Below are 18373 nucleotides of genomic sequence, written 5' to 3' on the forward strand. Positions count from 1 at the left end.
CAATAAGAACAAATATGAAAAAAAAAATAAAAAAAAAAAAAAAAAAAAAAATAAAAAAAAAAAATCACAAAAGACACAAGAGAAGTTCATTATATTATGACACGATAGAGAATGATATATAATTTTTCTATTGTTTAAATAGAAAAAAATCATAATATTATGGCATGTTATAAAAATAACATATATCCTTTTGTCACTCCCAATAGAAATTAAGTTGTTAACTCATTTTTCTAGAATATTAAAGTTAAAATGAATCATTGTAAGAAGAAATTGAAAGACTTTTAAGCCAATGAATAGGGCAACTTTAGCCTCACTTTACCATCTATAAGCTATGTAGCCGCTTAGGTGAAACCTATTTCCGTGGTCTACATGTCTAGTGTTCAACTAGGGTGAACTTCTCCAAGAACTTTAGCTACATATTTTTGGTGAAACAACAAATTAGTGGAAATATTTACCACAGTTTGGACCAAATACCATCTCAAAAGGATCAAGTTTCTCTTCACTCACGGTGAATGAGATCTCATACTACAAGGACCGGGAGAGGGCGAAAATGGGTATCGAAAAGGTATTTTGACACGTATTAAAACTATAGAAGGGGTTTATGAACCCTAGAATGGTGGGTGAACCGGCCTCTATGGGTGGTGCCTATATATATTTGTAGAAAATGTATCTCTCTCTCTCTCTCTCTCTCTCAAATACTGGTGATTATAAGTGACATAGAGATATTCTTAGGTGTAGTATTCGGCCATCCGAATCCGAATTCGATCCGCATCTGAATCCATCTGAATCTATTTAAAAGTATTCGTATTCGGCCAGAAAATATTGAAATCCGATCACATCCAATCTATATCTAAGCCGAATCCGATTCGTTTACATTCCTAAACCAAATATCATCTCAAAAGGAAATCTCAAATTTATGGACTGAGTTTCTCTCCACCCACAGTGAATGAGATCTCATTCTACAAGGGGTGCGAGAGGGCGGGAATGGGTATCGAAAAGGTATTGTGGAACATACTAAAACTCTAAAAAAGGGTTTGTGAACCCTAGGATAGTGGGTGAACTGTCCTCGATGGATGGAGGAAAACTTTGTCCTATATATATTGGTAGAAAATGTAACTCGCTCTCTCTCTCTCATATGGTGTTGATTATAAGTGACAGAGATCTTCTTAGGTGCAGTTCTCCCTCCAAAATTATCTACATCAAAACAGAACTCCCATTCCATAGCCAAATCAATTCTTATCCACACAGTCATATTCATTCGTGGAAAGAAAACAAAAACCCTACCATACCTGTGTATTCAAAATCGAAACAAAATCTAGTCAAATTTTGACAGAACTGTAAAATTGGAAGATTTTATGTTTCTTGGTTGACTTGTCACATGTGTTACTTTCAACCTATATATGAAGGATGAAAATCCCATCCTCCCATGAGTTATGATCATGGAATGAAAACTCAGTCGAAACCTATCGAAACCATCGAGATATCTTGGTTTCGTAGGTTTTCGAAACGAGATAGAGGGGTATTTTTAAAAATTACTTGGTTTCGATTTGGTATCGACAGAACATGGTTGAACCACCATGAACCCGGCCTACATAATACCTCATCTCGACCGAGAAAGGCAAATCTCGACTTGGTTTGGAGAGAAACCCCTCCAACTCGGTAGTTTCGACAGAAACCCCTCCAACTAAGGTTTCTCCATGAATGAAAAAAAGTACCAGATTTCGCCCATGTTTTGATTGATTTCGACTAAATCTCAGTTTCAGCCAAATCAAAACTTAATCGAAACCCGAGTTCTTGATCCTTGGTTATGATTACTAATTAACATTATGGTAAAGCAATAGTAGAACAAGAAACCCATGCAAGTAAGAGCATGAGTTGAGCTATTCTAACTTATTCTTCTTAAGCAGAACTGATACCTTCAAGTAAGTCAAAACTTCAAACATGTTTCACATAGAAAAAATCCATAACAAAATCTTGTATTCTTGTTCATATACATGAAAGACAAAATTAACAGGTCTCTTTTTGGATCGATTAAATCAAGGTGAACATCACACCTCGTGACCCCATCAAAATATATAAAGTTTCAGATAAAAGGGGAGCCTTTGCAGTAGATGCTCTAACATGTTTGACCGACACCCACATGAATTGGTATCAGAGAGCGTGTGAGAGGTTATAAGGGGCAGCTGTTTCTGGCTTTACTCAAATAGGGATCATTGAAAGAGACAAAAAAGAGAGAGAGAAGAAATAGAAGATAGAACTACAGAGATTGATTCCTTCTTGAGAGATAAATATATATTTCTCTAACATACGTTGAGACAGTTCTTGAAGGAAAAGAAACAAAAAAAAGTGAAAGAATTGTTTTATCTGTATTTGCTCTCTGTTTTAAGTTGTCTCTCCTTGAAACCCTCGTTTGGGTTTAATATTTTTTTTTAAATCTGATTAATTTAGCTTATCCTATTATTTTATGTAAAGCTCTTTACGGTAGTCATGTGAGGAAGTGGGTTCACTTAATTTTGTTTTAGAAATTAGAATAGAATCTTCTTGGTTGGTTCAATAGCTGAGAGGTGGGGGTGAAGGTGGGCTCTTAGGATCTATGGGGGTTTACTCACTGTCGCAATAAGTTATGGTGTGAGTGTGAAGAAGATCCTCTGCGGCCTCACTTTAATGGGAGAAAGGAAAAGAACAACATAAAACTGTCTCCTAGTGGGAAGAGGATCCTACACTCTTCTTCCATTACTAGCTTTCTCATGCAGGGAAGAGAGTATAATAAACTCATAATAAAACTTTAATTTCATATCATATTATTCTTATCCTTGCAAAAGTGTTGGTGGGTTAATTATATAAATGCAAGAGAAGTGTTGGAGATGGGAAAAAAAAAAAAAAATTAAAGAATTTACGTGGTTCAGCAAAATTGTCTACGTCCACAGTAATATGAGATTTGCTTTATTATCAATGTAGAATAGGGTTACAGTCGTTCGTCCTCACAACTGTCTCAAATTGATTACAAAGAAAGAACCTTTGTTACAAATTTATAGTGAAATCTATACAGAAAATTTACCAACATAAGCGCATAGCTCTAGAAGGCCCTTTGAAATTAGCACACTGATGCAAGCCACGAAGTACAAGACATCAAACACCCAACGTCAATCTATATTGGGTCATTATCGAAAATTAGGGCTAAAAAAAGGCCTATCTAGTACACAAGGCTCCCACCATTTCAGGGTCTAGTGAGGATCGTAATGTACACAGTCTTAACTTGTTGTTTCATGGGAGAAGCTATTTTCCAACTCGAACCTATGAGCACTAGGTCGCAATAGAATAACTTTTTAGAAAAACATCGCAGTAGAATGTCGATTTTTACAGAAGAAATGCAAAAGAAAAGAGAAATCACACACACACACACACACACACAAGATAAGATTTACGTGGTTCTTACCCCTAAGAAGGAAGGTTACATCTACGGTCAAGCGAAGACAAAACGTCTGTCGAAGAATCACCATAGCACTTTCTGGACTGAGATCAGGGTTCACCAATAACACAACTTTACTGAAAATTATGCCTATAGTACGGAAATGAAATTTTAATTAATGATTCATTAGAGAAATCTAAGATTTCAAGCTATTTTTATTTATGATAATGTGGACTTGTGGAGGTGTTGGCATTCATTGTATAGCACGGATGGTATATTGATGTTTTTTAAGATACAAATGTTCAAGTAACATGCAGCCACTGCATACGAAGAGCTAGATGGAGTCAGTGAGTGGGTGGAGGGATTACTGTTAAAAGAACTTAAAAATAGTTGATATAAAACAATGAAGATCACGAGAATGGTGTTATAAATTTACAAAATCCAACCCAACAACACTGTTTCCTTGTCAGCCGCTGCGGCTCTGCAGTTCTGCAGGGTACTACAGGGTGTGCGGAGGTTATGAGCTGTGAAAGAAAGTGGTAGAATAAAATGGAAGAAGAAAATAGAAGACAAGATAAGGGAAGTGGAAGGCAGATTTAGAAGGTAGCCGGCCCTATTTAGATTTGTTAGGGAAGCAGTTTCCAGCTTCCACCAGAAATTGAAAATTGGGACTTGAAGCTCTGACATAACCATTTTCTTCCCTAAAATATTTCTGATAGGTACCCTAAAACATTTTCACATGCAACTATGCAAGTAAAGAACCCTATACCTCATTTTGTTGGGGAACTTGACCTATAAGATTTTGGGAAAAGTGTCTATGAGCCTAAGGTGTTTCTGCACATATAAAATTTTTATTATTAATTTTAAAAAATTAATAAATAATTACTTTATGAGAAGATGTAGGAAGTGTTGTGGGTTAATAGAACTTTTTCCCAAAGATATGGTATAGAGTAGCACACCAATAGTGTGGCCAAATGGTTTAATATACAAGTGAATAGCAAAGTCATTTTGAAAAGGAGAGGGATTTTAATCTTCTCTAATTTCTAAAAGTGTGCAGTACCACAGTGCTAGGTGAAGATTTCGACACCTCCAGCTCAGACATTTAACGGTTCAAGCTCAATAGAAATCAATGAGCTTGGACCATTGGATGTTCGAGTTACCAGGTATTGACATCTCCACCTAACACTGCCGTACTGCACACTTTTAAGGAATTAGAGAGGATTATTTTTCGAGAGATAGGCGTATCCCCCCTCCCATTGGTGGCTTAGAGAACCTTTTCCTTATAGAGAATTATCAATTTAATATTTGAATATCATTTTACATTGTATTTGAGATCCTTGTATGCATTTTATCTTCTTCCCATAATTTGTTGAACATGATTACTCACCTAATTAAGATATCAAAAGCAGAGTGGGTTAGTCTAGGTGGAAAGTATTAAGAATAAGATAAGATATGATTACTCACATAAAAAGATTTCAAATTATCATTGAAAGTGGAAAGAAAATGAAAATGAAATAAGAGATCTAGGGTTTAGGGTCAGTAGTACAGTTTAATCTTTTTTCCTTTAATAATTGGCATCATAGACATATGATCAAAATAATCAGTTGGGTATCTTTGTGAAATAATTAGTCATCATTTTTCTAATGTGTTGCTTTGGGCCAAGTAATGTCCCCACCTTCACATAGAGAGAGAGAGAGAGAGAGAGAGAGAGAGAGAGAGAGAGAGGTAAAAAATTACATGAAAGGAAGGAAGGAAGAAAGAAAGAAAGAAAGAGTAAAAGAAAAAGCAGAATATTCAGTTATGGTACATGAAACTTTTAGAGTCAATAATTCAATCACCTGAGGACTGAGGTGCTCTAAAGCTAGCCATCTGGGTAATGGGGGGGGGGGGGGCGAGAGGAAAGTGAAGCCGAGCCGAAAGGCAAATACGTGAGCTGGTTAAAGGAGAGGGGCAAAGGAGCTAAAGTCGCATATAGTCAGTAAAGGTAGGGTCAAGAGTGACTCTAGTCTAGGTAGAGAGAGCATATAGAAATTTGGAATATACAGATACAGTAGAGGAGGGGAAGAAGAAGAAGAAGAAGATTGGGGAGGTTGGAAAGAAGAAGAAGAAGGAAAAGAAGGTGGAGATCGAAGAAGAAGAAGAAGAAGAAGAAGAAATGTCATCACGACGACAGGCTTTAAATCCCATCACGGTGATCGATGTATTCTGAAATCTGCAAATAGAAAATGATGGGGATTCCTTAGTGGGGGAGTGTGCTTTTGTTATTAAACAATAAAGGGGAAGCTACAAAATGAAGTGTTTGTGTGTGAGAATTCTCTCTCTCTCTCTCTCTCATTTTACGTGAAACCAACCATACCCCTCAGCTTAGACCTCACTCACATCCACATCCACATCCCACTTTCATATTTGTCAGTCTCTAACTTAAATTTTCTTCCTACACGTAAGCCCTTATGCTCTCCCGGTTTCCACCATATGATTGTTAAAACAAAAAATATCTAAAATGATAATAACATCCTAATATGGTAGTGCTTGGTCTGATCACAATTAGTTACACAAAGTTGGAAAAAATACTCCCTAGTGCCTTAATCTTGTAGTTTAGGCATGAGAGCTGGATAAGTGGAAGACGTGACATTCTATGGTGTCGAGTTCGAGAAGAAAGAAGCATCTTTCACGTGTTGAGCTCTCAGGCACAAAGTGCAAAGCATCGTAAGATGAAGGAATTGCATAGGTTTTAATCCCACAAAGTTTATTATCAAGGCAGTTTAGCCCTCCTTCTATAAGGGCAATCGTCTAATGTCTTTTAAGAGATAAATATGTAAATGGATAAGCGAAAATCCGGATTCGATTTGAATTCAGATCCATCTATTTTGATATTTATTCGGATAATTGGATATCATACACGAATTCAAACAGAATTTGAGATATAGATGACAAATGGAAACGGATTCTTATATTGATGTATCTACTTCGATAATATTAATTCTGATTATAACTTTATATTATTTATAATTATTCAAGAACTTAAGCTTTATATGTATTATATATTGTATGCTTATTTATATTCTCATCAAGCAGCAATAATTGTGCATCATTTTTAGGGAAAATGGTTTTTGTGGGAGAACATGGTGCCTAGAGATGTGAGATGACGTCTCTGTTGATGCTTCCGCGTGTGAGAGCCAATCACACTCCACCATAGGAAACAGTTTCCCTTATTTTATTTTGGAGGGGGCTCTCTGCCCCATGCGGCAGTGTGAGAGTTAATCACAGCACGTGTGGGAGTATCTACAGTGATAGGAATTTTGCATTTCGTGAGAGGTGCATCAATCATTTCACCCTGGTAGTGTTCTTTTTCCCTTTTTATTATTAAGATTGAGTTCTTTGTCCAACTGTGTAATGTATGCTAGTGTCTCCCTGTGTCTATCTCTCTCCTCCCACAATAGGGGTTGAAGTTCCTTCAAGTCTCTTATATTCTGAGGTGGTTTCATCTCGAGGATGGCCTTTTTCATCAAATACTATAAATGGAAGCTTATATAAGATTAGATTTGGTTATAGATGTCATACATCAGTATGCGAATTCATATCTGATTAATATATCTGCTACCTGAATTCGATGTGATATCCAACAGACATTTCATTTTAGTATCTTAGTTCGTATATGCTAAGGAGTCAGATATCTGAATTTGAATCCGATAATATCTACTTACACATTTTAATCCATTATATAGGAAAAGGGTTTGTTGAACCTAAATCATTTCCCACCAGACATGTTTTTATTTTTATTTATTTATTTTTAGAGACAAAAAAAAAAAAAAAAAAAAAAACAATAAAAATGAAGGGAAGTAGTTTTCTGTCTAGCGTAGTTTGTGCAAATACTCCCATGTGTCTTTCTCTCCCCTCCTCAAAACATGGAGCAAAAGTGTTTTTTCATATGGGAAAAAATACATAGAGTCATGGGAGTGTTGGCGTAGGCCACACTCCCTGTCAGAGTTCTTTTTCGTGTGTGTGTGTGGAGGAGCACAAGGTCCACGCATGCATGACAGTCAATGAAAATGCGAGCACTAACATCTCGAGGGAGGGATTTCCGCCTCTCATGGGGTCAGGCGGTTATTTCTTCTTCCATTGTGCTTGGGTGGAATTTAGCTCGTCTCAAGGGAGCCCAGCACGCCCAAGGTGCATCCAATCATTGGACTATGCCGCACACATCCCTAGGCGTGCACCGAGATGTGTGTGGCACAACTCAACCATTGGAAACCCCCTAAACGCACCCTGAGTGCTAGGCTCCCTGGAGACGATCGAGATCCGTTTGGATGTGGTCCGTGCATGTGTCCCCACTGACGACTTTTCTCCATATATTATATATAAGTGGAAAAGTACCGCATCCGGCCGCTTACCTCCCCGTCCGGCAATGTAGTGTAAGTTAGAAAAATAATTGACTGCACTCTGCAGTACTTCTATAGAAAACAAGCTGGAAGGATCTTATCAGATTAACGGACTAGATTTTCACAGAGACCTGAATCAGCTGATAGTGATATCGAAAGCTAAATGTAGTATAAGAAGGGGCAACATAGTCAATACACCACTACAACATGGTGACGTACACACCATATCTCCCGTAGACCGTACGCGCATCCTCATCTGAGTCTCAGACTGTCTGAGCCCTCATGAGTTTTAATTGTTGTGTGGCGCGAGATCAAGCCAGCTCTACTCACTCAGGTCACGGGCTTGTCTTGAAACTCCCCTTTTTTCACACTCCTAGGCCAGACAGACACATATTCTCTCTCTCTCTCTCTCTCTCTCTCTACAAAACCGAGAAGCAAAAATATAATAAAACATTAAAAAAAAACCCCTCACACCACTAGCCCTTCTTCTTCTTCTGCTTCTTCTTCTGCTTCTGCTTCTTCTTCTTCTTCTTCTTCAGGTAGTAATTGATCATTGATGGCTCTGATGCTGGAGAATTGCGAAGGAATCATACTATCTCTGGATTCACAGAAATCGATGCCAGCTCCCTTCCTCACAAAAACCTACCAACTGGTAGACGATCCCACCACCGATCACATCGTCTCTTGGGGAGAAGACGACACCACCTTTGTTGTCTGGCGTCCACCTGAATTCGCTCGCGATCTCCTTCCCAACTACTTCAAACACAATAACTTCTCTAGTTTCGTTCGTCAGCTCAACACCTACGTAAGTAATGTTTATATCCTCTCTCTCTCTCTTTCTTTCTTTCTTCATTTCATGAGATTTGATTTGGTTTCGAAAAAATAGGGTTTCAGAAAAATTGTACCTGATCGATGGGAGTTTGCACATGAATCTTTCAAGAAAGGAGAGAAGCATTTGTTATGTGAGATCCATCGAAGAAAGACTTCTCAACCTCAACTACCTATTAACCACCACCACCACCATCACCACCCACATTCGCCGATCGGCGGCGGTGGTGGGGCTGGTTTCTTCCCATTCACCAGCCGAGTTAGTGTCTCCCCTTCCGACTCAGACGAACAAGTGAATTGGTGTGATTCGTCGCCGATTTCGTCTCCTAGCGGAGGAGCAGTAACAGGAGGAGGAGGAGGAGGAGGGAGTGTCTGCACCAGCAGCTCGGTGATGGCGCTTTCGGAAGATAATGAAAGACTACGGAGGAGCAACTCGATGTTGATGTCGGAGTTGGCTCATATGAAGAAGCTTTATAATGATATAATCTATTTTGTGCAAAACCATGTGAGACCTGACGCTCCTAGCAACTCTTTTCCTGCTCCTGCTCCTGCTCCTGCTCCTACACCAGCTTTGGTGCAAAAGCCTCTTCATCAACTACTTGGGTTTTATCACTCAGCACCTAAACAGGTTCAACAAGCTCAACAAGCTCAACAAGCTCAACAAGTGAAGAGTTCCTTCAACACCTACTACTACTACTACTGCATTCAATGACTCCATTCAAGAGGCCAACAACAATAATGGTAGTAGTAGGTTAACGAAGCTTTTTGGTGTTCCTCTTCACTCTAAGAAGAGATTGCACCCAGATCCCACATCTCCTCCCACTATGACCATGGAGACTAGTAAAGCTCGTTTAGTGTTAACTAAAGATGAGTTAGGGTTGCATCTTATGCCTCCCTCTCTCTGCTAGCTAGCTTGTTTCTTTGTCTTGATCACTTCCATTTTTTTCAAGATTCTCTAACCCTTACTCCCCCCCCCCCCTCTCTCTTACCTTTCTTCTGTTTCTTTCTCTTGTTTGCTTTACCCATCTTGTTCTTGTTCTCTTGCTCTCTTGGGTCGTCAATATCGTTGTCTATGTGTGTGCGTATGTGTGGGGATTATGGGTCTATGTATATAAGTATGATGCTAGTGTTGTCTTGTTCAGAATGAAAAAAAAAACACAGTAAGGATAATTCATCCACAGCATTTTCTTTCTTTGTAGTTAGTTGTTTATTTTCTTAGGGTTTTTATGAATCCCAACAATCTTCCCCTCTAGCTCTGATACCACTTGTTAAGAATTACGTTAGCTCTGCTACCACTTGTTAATAATTTCGCTAGAATACGAAAATTAAGAAGATAAGAGAAATATCCATCCGTGTAGTTTTTCTGCTGTTTCTGAACTCTTATGCAAAAGGCTGAGGAGGTTTTTTGTTTTTTGAGATCAGACTTTCAGGCTGCAGCAGCTTCATTGCTTATATGTTCTCTAGGTCTTTCTCTGCCTGATCTCATTAATTGAGATATACGTATACCCTCCTACTGAAATACTGGTAAAAATGAAAGCAGCCAACACCTAAAATAATTTTGTCTCAAAATTTTATTATCATTAACTCAAATTAAAATCCTCTACAGTGTGGCCTTGAGAGCTTGACACGCGGAAGAAGCTTCATCCAATGGTGCCAGTTCGATGCAAGACAATTTTTTTTGTCTTTTCTTTCTTCTTGAGTTCGTTACAGTTTGATGTCACATCTTCCATGTATCGAGCTCTCAGGCTCACACTGCAATGCACCGCCAGATTAGGGCACTGCAGGGGATTTTTTTTCCAATACTCTCAAACAAAATTTACTACATTTAACCAAAAAAAATTTGTTTTGCATCGAACTGGCACCATTGGATGAAGGTGGTAATCTTCTCTTTGTCGTTTAAGTAAAACTGTCCGTGCATCAAGTAAGGAGCCTAGCAGAGAGAGAGAAGAACCCCTCTGACTTGCTAAAACAATGTGGGTTTATAGGGTTGAAACGTTTCTATCAAAACCCTTCTCCAATTCTCTCCCTCTCTCTCTGAGCATGGAAAACCTTTGCTTTTCCTACTTTAAGTATCTGATGTTCTGATCAAATCCTTGGAATTGAACCTGTCTTTAGATCCCTTCCTCTCACTTCTTACAACTTTCACTTACTCCAAGTCTGCAGTTCTCTCTTTTTCCCCTCTAGCTACAGAGAGAGAGAGAGAGAGAGAGAGAGAGCGTGTATGTGCCTCTTGACTGTTAGATAAGAAACCTACTTTGTCCAAAGAAACCGTCTCTTTACGGCTTTGCTTAGCTTGTCTCAATCCTCCAGCCTAATATAAGAAAAAGCTTCATGTAAAGTTTGACTAGTCATTGTAAGTGGGTCTCTTTCTCGACTTCTCTGTTCCTCCTTTTTCTCTCTCTCTAATGTTGTTTCTTTTTCTTTAGAAACCAATTGCTAAAGCCATGAAAAGAAGGGGTTAAGGGTTTGGCAAAAGAAGTCAAGAAGAGAAGGCTAGGCTTTCAGGTTGGAAGTGTGGAGGAAAGGGGAGAATGGGTTCTGAAACTAAATAGAATATCTGAAAAACCCTGAAATATAAAAATACCAAAAAATAGAAAACCCTAACCCTAGTTTGAGACCTTCAATACACGTTGCCTAGTGCTTTTTTTGGGGGTGAGGGGTGAGGGATTGGCCCAAAGTGAGGGAGAAAGTCATAAGAGTGTGGGCTTTTTTGATTGTAAAGGTAGCACAGAACAGATTAGGGGAAAGGTTCTTTATCCTTTTCTGAGGAATCAAGAGGATGTTTCCACAGACGTGTTGCGCAACAGCCGTCTTGAACTATGAGAGTATTTTGGAAATTTGTAAGAAATTTAAATTTGACTTCCTGTAAGGCTTTAACAGTGAGAATTCAAAAAAATGAAAAGATAATAGGCTGGGTAAATTGTGATGTGGGGCCATTAGACTGATAGAACTAAGACTTTGGAGGCCAAGCCAATGGCCCACTGGAAGCCCATTAAAGATTAGTCTAGAGACTTAGACCATGACTTCATTCTTCCTTGGACCATGTAGATGGTAAGAGATTTTATTAACATCTCCATTTATCTTTCTAAGTAGAAGCAATTAAAAAATTATCCGGGTTTATTTTTCCAAAGTCCAAGCAGTATAAGCCCATAGATGGTTATCCACCCAAGCATTACCATTGATAATCATGGGTTGAAGTACCACTGATGATGCTTAACCTGACTTTCTGATGAAGGGAAGATTTGTGAAGAATTCTTGGATCGGTTGGACTGACAAAAGTTCACCTGATCAAATTGAAAGTGTATTGATTTACCAGTGTAATTTTTGAGAGTCGTAACTTTTGACTCAGGTGGAATTACGGGAACCATAATATCCTTTCGAAAATGTCAATCGGTGCTCTACAGACTATCTAATTAAATTACTCCTTAGGCCAAAAATTTCAAGGTCAAGTTAGCATGATTAAGGGGAGTACCGGGCCTCGGAAATTTTACGCATGATTTAAGAATCTTAACTTCCTATTTCATTTTTCTATATTAGTTTGTTTCTTGTTTTATTTTGGTTTCCTTTTCGTTTGTAATCCGACCTAGTATCTTTAAGTTTATGAACAAAATTGTTTTGTTTGCTATTCTTCCTTGTTGGAATTAGTGTTTTCTTTATCTTGAGGATTCGAGAGTCGTGAAGGCTAGAATGAGATCGAACCCCCATAGTTCCTACTGCTTCACTTACCCATTTACTCAGTAGGAAATGGAAATTTTTATCCCGTACTCTAAAGGGTATGCTTGAGGGCAAAAATTTTACCCTACCCTATAGTACGTACAACCGTGAAAGCCCTGTTGAGGATTGATTGTTTTGTATTATGAGAAAATGGATATGGAATTGTGGGCCACCTCCGAAGGGCTATGAGGTAGAGAGCTCACTTTTGTAACCCTATTTCTCCGTTCCTAGTGAAGATACTGTCACCAGACCTTTTTTTTTTTTGGGTAAATTCTCTCACCAGATCTTAGAGGTAGTCATTTTGTCGAGCAACGTATATTCTTGTTTTACATGGGCGACTAATTAGCCTACAGCCCCTTAATACACGCGGGAGACCTTCCACCTACAAGTTCGAAATTTTTGGATGGAAACTTTATATAGTATCAAAACGGGTTTTCATCATATCAACATGTCCCTAATCCGTACTACCATAGCGGGAAAATGTTGAAAGTTTAATCCCACATCGGATACTAATTAGCCGTCAAACTTTTGAAACGCAAACTTTACAAAGAACCCCACAAGAGTTTATGGTGTGGTGGGTATGTATGGGCCAAATATTGGGCTTAAACTTAAATGGTTGGAGTTCAAGCATCAGTATAGCTCCTAGAGTATGAAAATTTCCCTCTTCTTTAGTTAAGAAAATTAAGCAATAGTTATTTAGTTTAGATCTATATACTTATAATATACCTAGTTTCTTTGTGGTTAAGTTATTAATAGGAGACGAAAAGATTGACTCGTTATGGGATAAGTTTAATATACTATGGCAAAAACTTTATATTAGTAGGGAACCTTATATGGATATCTGGTATACCCTTTGGTCGACAGTAGAGTAGTTTTTTGTTCTCTTTCTTTGAAGTTGTTGTTAGTTGTTACCTGCGAGGATTCTGGCCACCCATGCATCCACCATGACTTCCATTGAGGAAGCCATATAGTCAATATGATGAACTAACCATAATACCTCACTGAGCCATGGCAAGTGAGGTGGCTAATAAGTGTAAAATGATTTTTTTTTCTACCTATCGAACAGTGCCCCATGGGACTTTTAGTATTTTTCACCTCTCCATTTATCGATCTGTAAGTTCTTGTAAGTACCCCCTTAAAATCAGGACATATGGCACTTTTTAATCCAACGGTCAAGAGAGTATCCAACCTTAACCCAACCCAACCCTAATCTTGTTGGGATATCCACACATAAGGTAAAAAGAATAGTCGCACATCGGATATGAAAGGGGATGTGGGTGGGTTAATAGGTACTTGAGCACCCTTTCCTTAATGGCTAGCTTTTGAGGTTGAGACCTAAGTTCCTAACAAGTGGTATCAGAGTCGAGGCGTGGAAATTCTCATTTGACTGAGGGTTCTCGGGGTTTGATCTTAGGCTCCACGTCAACTCCCGCGTGGAGGCAGGGGGAGATCGAGATCTCAAGCTCCACGTGTTTGCCATCCGCGTGGAGGGGGAGATTGTTGGGATATCCACACATAAGGCAAAAAGAATAGTCCCACATCAGATATGAAAGGGGATGTAGGTGGCTTAATAGGTACTTGGACACCCTCTTCTTAACGGCTAGCTTTTGAGGATGAGACCCAAGTTTCTAACACGTCTAACCTAACCTTCTCTCTCCTCTCTCACTCCTCCCCATCCCTCGTATCTCTTTCTTTCTTCCTTCTTATTTGTTCTTCTCTAGCGAACACCACCAACACACCTGCAACTCCTCTCACTCTCACTCCAACTGATAGACCTCACGAACTTCCTCAACCTCTCAATTTTCTCATCTCAACCACCACCAAGGATTGCTCCGATAACCACCGAACCTTCAAGCAAAATAGCAGGAGAAATGTAGAGGAGAAAAATTCAAAAGAGATATGGTGGTGAGGGGCGAGAGAGGGTGTCATGTAACCTGTGAAAGGCAGAAAGAGATATATATGGTGTTGGATTGCTTGCTTCTTTACAACAATACTCAAATTGCATTCATTGTACCTTTCAAGCTTTATTGGAAATTCCTCAGGAAATGACTGTGTTTGACATATATGGGTTGCATTCTTTTTTTTCTATTCTTTTTTAAACCCGAATATTATCTGGGACCCGAGCTGGCCCCTTAGATTTTATTAAAAATCAACTCATTTAGAGTAACAGATACAAGGGGGGGGGGGGACATACCCGCCTTACCCCAACCCGAAACAGCAAAACCAAACTCTCTCTCTCAACATAGTAACTTACCACCTTACAAAGCCCCATAAGCAAAATAAAAATATCTACGCACAACAGGAAGACCTGTTGCATCCTCCCTAATAATTTGTCTAAGACCCCTGGGAAGGTCGATTGGAGAATTAAAATAGGAATTAGAAGCTGAATCACACGCATAGTTTGTCAACCAATCCGCCACCCTGTTGCCTTCTCTAAAGGTAAAAGATATTATTGACTGAAGCGCTTCAATAAGAATAATGATCTCATAGAACCAATACCTCCCCTTCCAGATATTACATTTTTCATGGTAGTGCACAGAACCACCAAAGCAGAATCCGAATTCACATAAAAATTCCAAAGACCCATTTTCGCACAAAGTTTCAGGCCATCTCTCAAATTTCTAAACTCTGCGATGGAATTAGTACACTCATCGTAAAAGTTTGCGAAGGCAGCCAAGACATGGCCATCAATGTCACGAATAATACCTCCTCCTCCCCCTAAGCCAGGGTTCCCTTTACAAACCCCATCGACATTAAGTTACAACATTGAACGGGGGCAACCAATAGACCGCAATGGGGGGTTTGCGACTAATTGGGGGGTGAGGGACATTAAGAACTTGAAGAAGAATAATTTCTTTAGCCGAAGGCGATTTTTTGAAAGAGCCCTAGAAAGGAATTTCCCTCACCCATTTTTTGATCACCTCAATAATAAAACTGGCAGAACGGGCTCGCTCCCCATGCCTCCTGTTATTCCTCTCCTTCCACAGCTCCCAAATAATCAAAGAAGGGATTAATCCAGTAATCACTCCACATATATGAATTGTATTCATTGTGCGTTTCAAGCTTTATTGGAAATTCCTCAAGAAATGAACTGGGTTTCACATATATAAATTGTATTCATTATGCATTTCAAGCTTTATTGGAAATTCCTCAGGAAATGAACTGGGTTTCACATATATGAATTGCATTCATTATCAAGCTTTATTGGAAATTCCTCTAGAATGAACTGGGTTTGACATATATAAATTGCATTCATTCTTCTTGTAGACTGACAGAGAGGTTCTTCCAAGTTTCCAATTTTCAACAAAGGAGTTGAGATTGAAATACAGACGAATCTCTCGCACCCAGATATAAATATCGAACCCAAGCCCCTTCTCTTTCTCACTCTATTCTCGTATTCTATCAGTATTGTCTCTCGCTCTGTTATTTCCTCTTCTGGATTGAGTTATAAATCGACAAGGAAACGGGGAAGGATGAGTTCTGCAAATTTGGGTTCGTTGGTTCAAACCTGCTCGATATTTCACCATGAAGGAATATCCAGATTCCCTTGCTCGACGTTTAACCCTTTGCGGAGGAAGCCCACATCTCTCTTTTCTCCCAGCACAGGACGACCCTCCATTACTCCTTCTTCTTCTTCCCTCTCTGCGATTTTTGTCGCCAAGGAAGAGGAGAGGCAGAAAGAAGGTGAAAGCCCTGAGATGGAGACGGGCTTCAATTTCAAATCCTATATGCTTCAGAAGGGAGCTTCTGTTCATCAAGCCCTCGAAGCTGTTGTCAACCTTAGGGATCCCCTGAAGATCCATGAAGCTATGCGCTACTACCTCCTCGCCAGAGACAAGTGTGTACGCCCTATTCTTTGCATTGCCGCTTGCCAGCTCGTTGGAGGCAACGAAGGCACGGCCATGTCTGCCGCATGTGTGGTGGAGATAATCCACACCATGTCTTTGATTCACGATGATCTCCCCTGTATGGACAACGATGATCTCCGTCGGGGGAAGCCCACCAATCACAAAGTCTTCGGCGAGGTTGTGGCGGTCTGGATTTTTCTCCTCTCCATTTCTCGATCTGTAAGTTCTTATTCGTATCCCCCTTAAAATCATGGCATGTGGCACTTTTTAATCCAATAGTTAGGAGAGTATCCAACCTTAACCCAACCCAACCCAACCCTAACCTAACCTAACATTCTCTCTCCTCTCTCACGCCTCCCCCGTCCCTCGTATCTCTTTCTTTCTTCCTTCTTCTCTCTTCTTCTTCAACGAACACCACCGTCACACCTAAAACTCCTCTCTCACCCTCACGCCATAATAGACCTCGCGAACTTCCTCAACCTCTCAATTTGTTCATTAGAACCACCACCAAGGATTGCTCCAAAAACCATCGAACCTTCAAGAAAAATAGTAGTCTTGTAAATGTGAATAAACTCAAGCTACTCCAAATCCACCTCAGACAACCCAGCCAAGCTGATATCCACCACTTGGCCACCAACCAGGCCCTCCATCCCAATCACCTTCGCTAGTTCTATGACGATACTAACGATATTCGCTGGGGACACCTCAACAGTCGTCGAGGCGATGTATTCAAATGTGAATGCTAACAGAGCATCTTCGGCTAGGATGACCACACCCTTGCCGAAGACTTTGTGATTGGTGGGCTTCCTCCGACGGAGATCATTGTTTTCCATACAGGGGAGATCATCGTCAATCAAAGACATGGTGTGGATCATCTCCACCGCACATGCGGTCGGCATTGTCGTGCCTTCGTCGCCTCCGATGAGCTCGCAAGCGGCAATGCAAAGAACAGGGTGTACACACTTGCCTCCGGTGAGGAGGTAGTAGCGCATAGCTTCATGGATCTTCAGGGGATCCCTAAGGGTGACAACAGCTTCGAGGGCTTGATGGACAGAAGATCCCTTCTAAAGCATATAGGATTCGAAATTGAAGCCCGTCTCCATCTCAGGGCTTTCACCTTCTTTCTACCTTTCCTTTCCTTGGCGACATGAACCGCAAAGATGGAGGAAGAAGAAGAAGTAATAGAGGGTGGTTGTGCGCTGGGAGATAAGAGAGACGTGGGCTTCCTCCACAAAGGGTTAAACATCGAGCAAGTTGGGAATCTGGATATTCCTTCATGGAAAAATATCGAGCAGGTTTCAACCAATGAACCCAAATTTGTAGAACTCGTCCTTCTCCATTTCCTGACGATTTATAACTTAACCCAGAAGAGGAAGAAGCAGAGCGAGAGACAAGAGTGATAGAATACAAGAATAGAGTGAGAAAGAGAAGGGGCTTGGGTTTGATATTTATATCCGGGTGCGAGAGATTTGTCTGTATCTCAATCTCAACTCCTCTGCTGAAAATTGGACACTTGGAAGAACTTCTTTGTCAGTTTACGAGAATGACAATGAATGCAATTCATATATGGCAAACCCAGTTCATTCCAGAGGAATTTCTAGTAAAGCTTGATAATGAATACAATTCATATATGTGAAACCCAGTTCATTTCCTGAGGAATTTCCAATAAAGCTTGAAACGCATAATGAATACAATTTATATATGTGAAACCCAGTTTATTTCTAGAGGAATTTCCTATAAAGCTTGACCACTTAATGCAATTCATATATGTGAAACCCAATTCATTTCTTGAGGAATTTCCAATAAAGCTTGAAACGCACAATGAATGCAATTCATATATGTCAAACAGAGTTCATTTCCAGAGGAATTTCTAAATAAGCTTGAAAGGTACAATGAATGCAATTCGAGTATTGTTGTAAAGAAGCACGTAATCCAACACCATATATATCTCTTTCTGCCTTTCACAGGTTACATGACACCCTCTCTTGCCCCTCACCACCATATCTCTTTCGGATTTTTCTCCTCTCCATTTCTCCTGCTGTTTTGCTTGAAGGTTCGGTGGTTATCAGAGCAATCCCTTATGGTGGTTCGAATGAGCAAATTAATTGAGAGGTTGAGGAAGTTTGCGAGGTCTATCGGTTGGAGTGAGAGTGAGAGAGGAGTTGCAGGTATGACGGTGGTGTTCGCCAGAGAAG

The 18373-nt window shown here is 39.8% G+C and overlaps 3 protein-coding genes across 3 annotated transcripts; 2 read left to right on the forward strand and 1 right to left on the reverse strand.

Moving 5' to 3' along the window:
• Nucleotides 1-8288: 8288 nt before the first annotated feature.
• LOC122660866 (heat stress transcription factor B-4-like) lies at nt 8289-9654 on the forward strand. Its single transcript, XM_043856119.1, is given in 3 exon segments — nt 8289-8593; nt 8675-9297; nt 9299-9654. Coding segments are annotated over 3 exon segments (1098 nt in total). The 5' UTR covers nt 8289-8344; the 3' UTR covers nt 9525-9654.
• Nucleotides 9655-15777: 6123 nt separating this feature from the next.
• Nucleotides 15778-16424, forward strand: LOC122663136 (geranylgeranyl pyrophosphate synthase, chloroplastic-like). The gene has a single exon (XM_043858836.1). The coding sequence runs from the start codon at nt 15804-15806 to the stop codon at nt 16422-16424; it is 621 nt and encodes a 206-aa protein (XP_043714771.1). The 5' UTR covers nt 15778-15803.
• A 332-nt stretch (nt 16425-16756) lies between these two features.
• LOC122663137 (geranylgeranyl pyrophosphate synthase, chloroplastic-like) lies at nt 16757-17170 on the reverse strand. The gene has a single exon (XM_043858837.1). The coding sequence runs from the start codon at nt 17168-17170 to the stop codon at nt 16757-16759; it is 414 nt and encodes a 137-aa protein (XP_043714772.1).
• Between the last annotated feature and the right edge of the window lie 1203 nt (nt 17171-18373).

This window comes from Telopea speciosissima, chromosome 5 (assembly GCF_018873765.1).
Source record: "Telopea speciosissima isolate NSW1024214 ecotype Mountain lineage chromosome 5, Tspe_v1, whole genome shotgun sequence".
NCBI classification, from domain to species: Eukaryota; Viridiplantae; Streptophyta; class Magnoliopsida; order Proteales; family Proteaceae; genus Telopea; species Telopea speciosissima.

Bases quoted from the DNA above. Each gene is read 5' to 3' on its own strand.
- LOC122663137 (XM_043858837.1), bottom strand. From the start codon at position 17,170: ATGCGCTACTACCTCCTCACCGGAGGCAAGTGTGTACACCCTGTTCTT.
- LOC122663136 (XM_043858836.1), top strand. From the start codon at position 15,804: ATGAGTTCTGCAAATTTGGGTTCGTTGGTTCAAACCTGCTCGATATTT.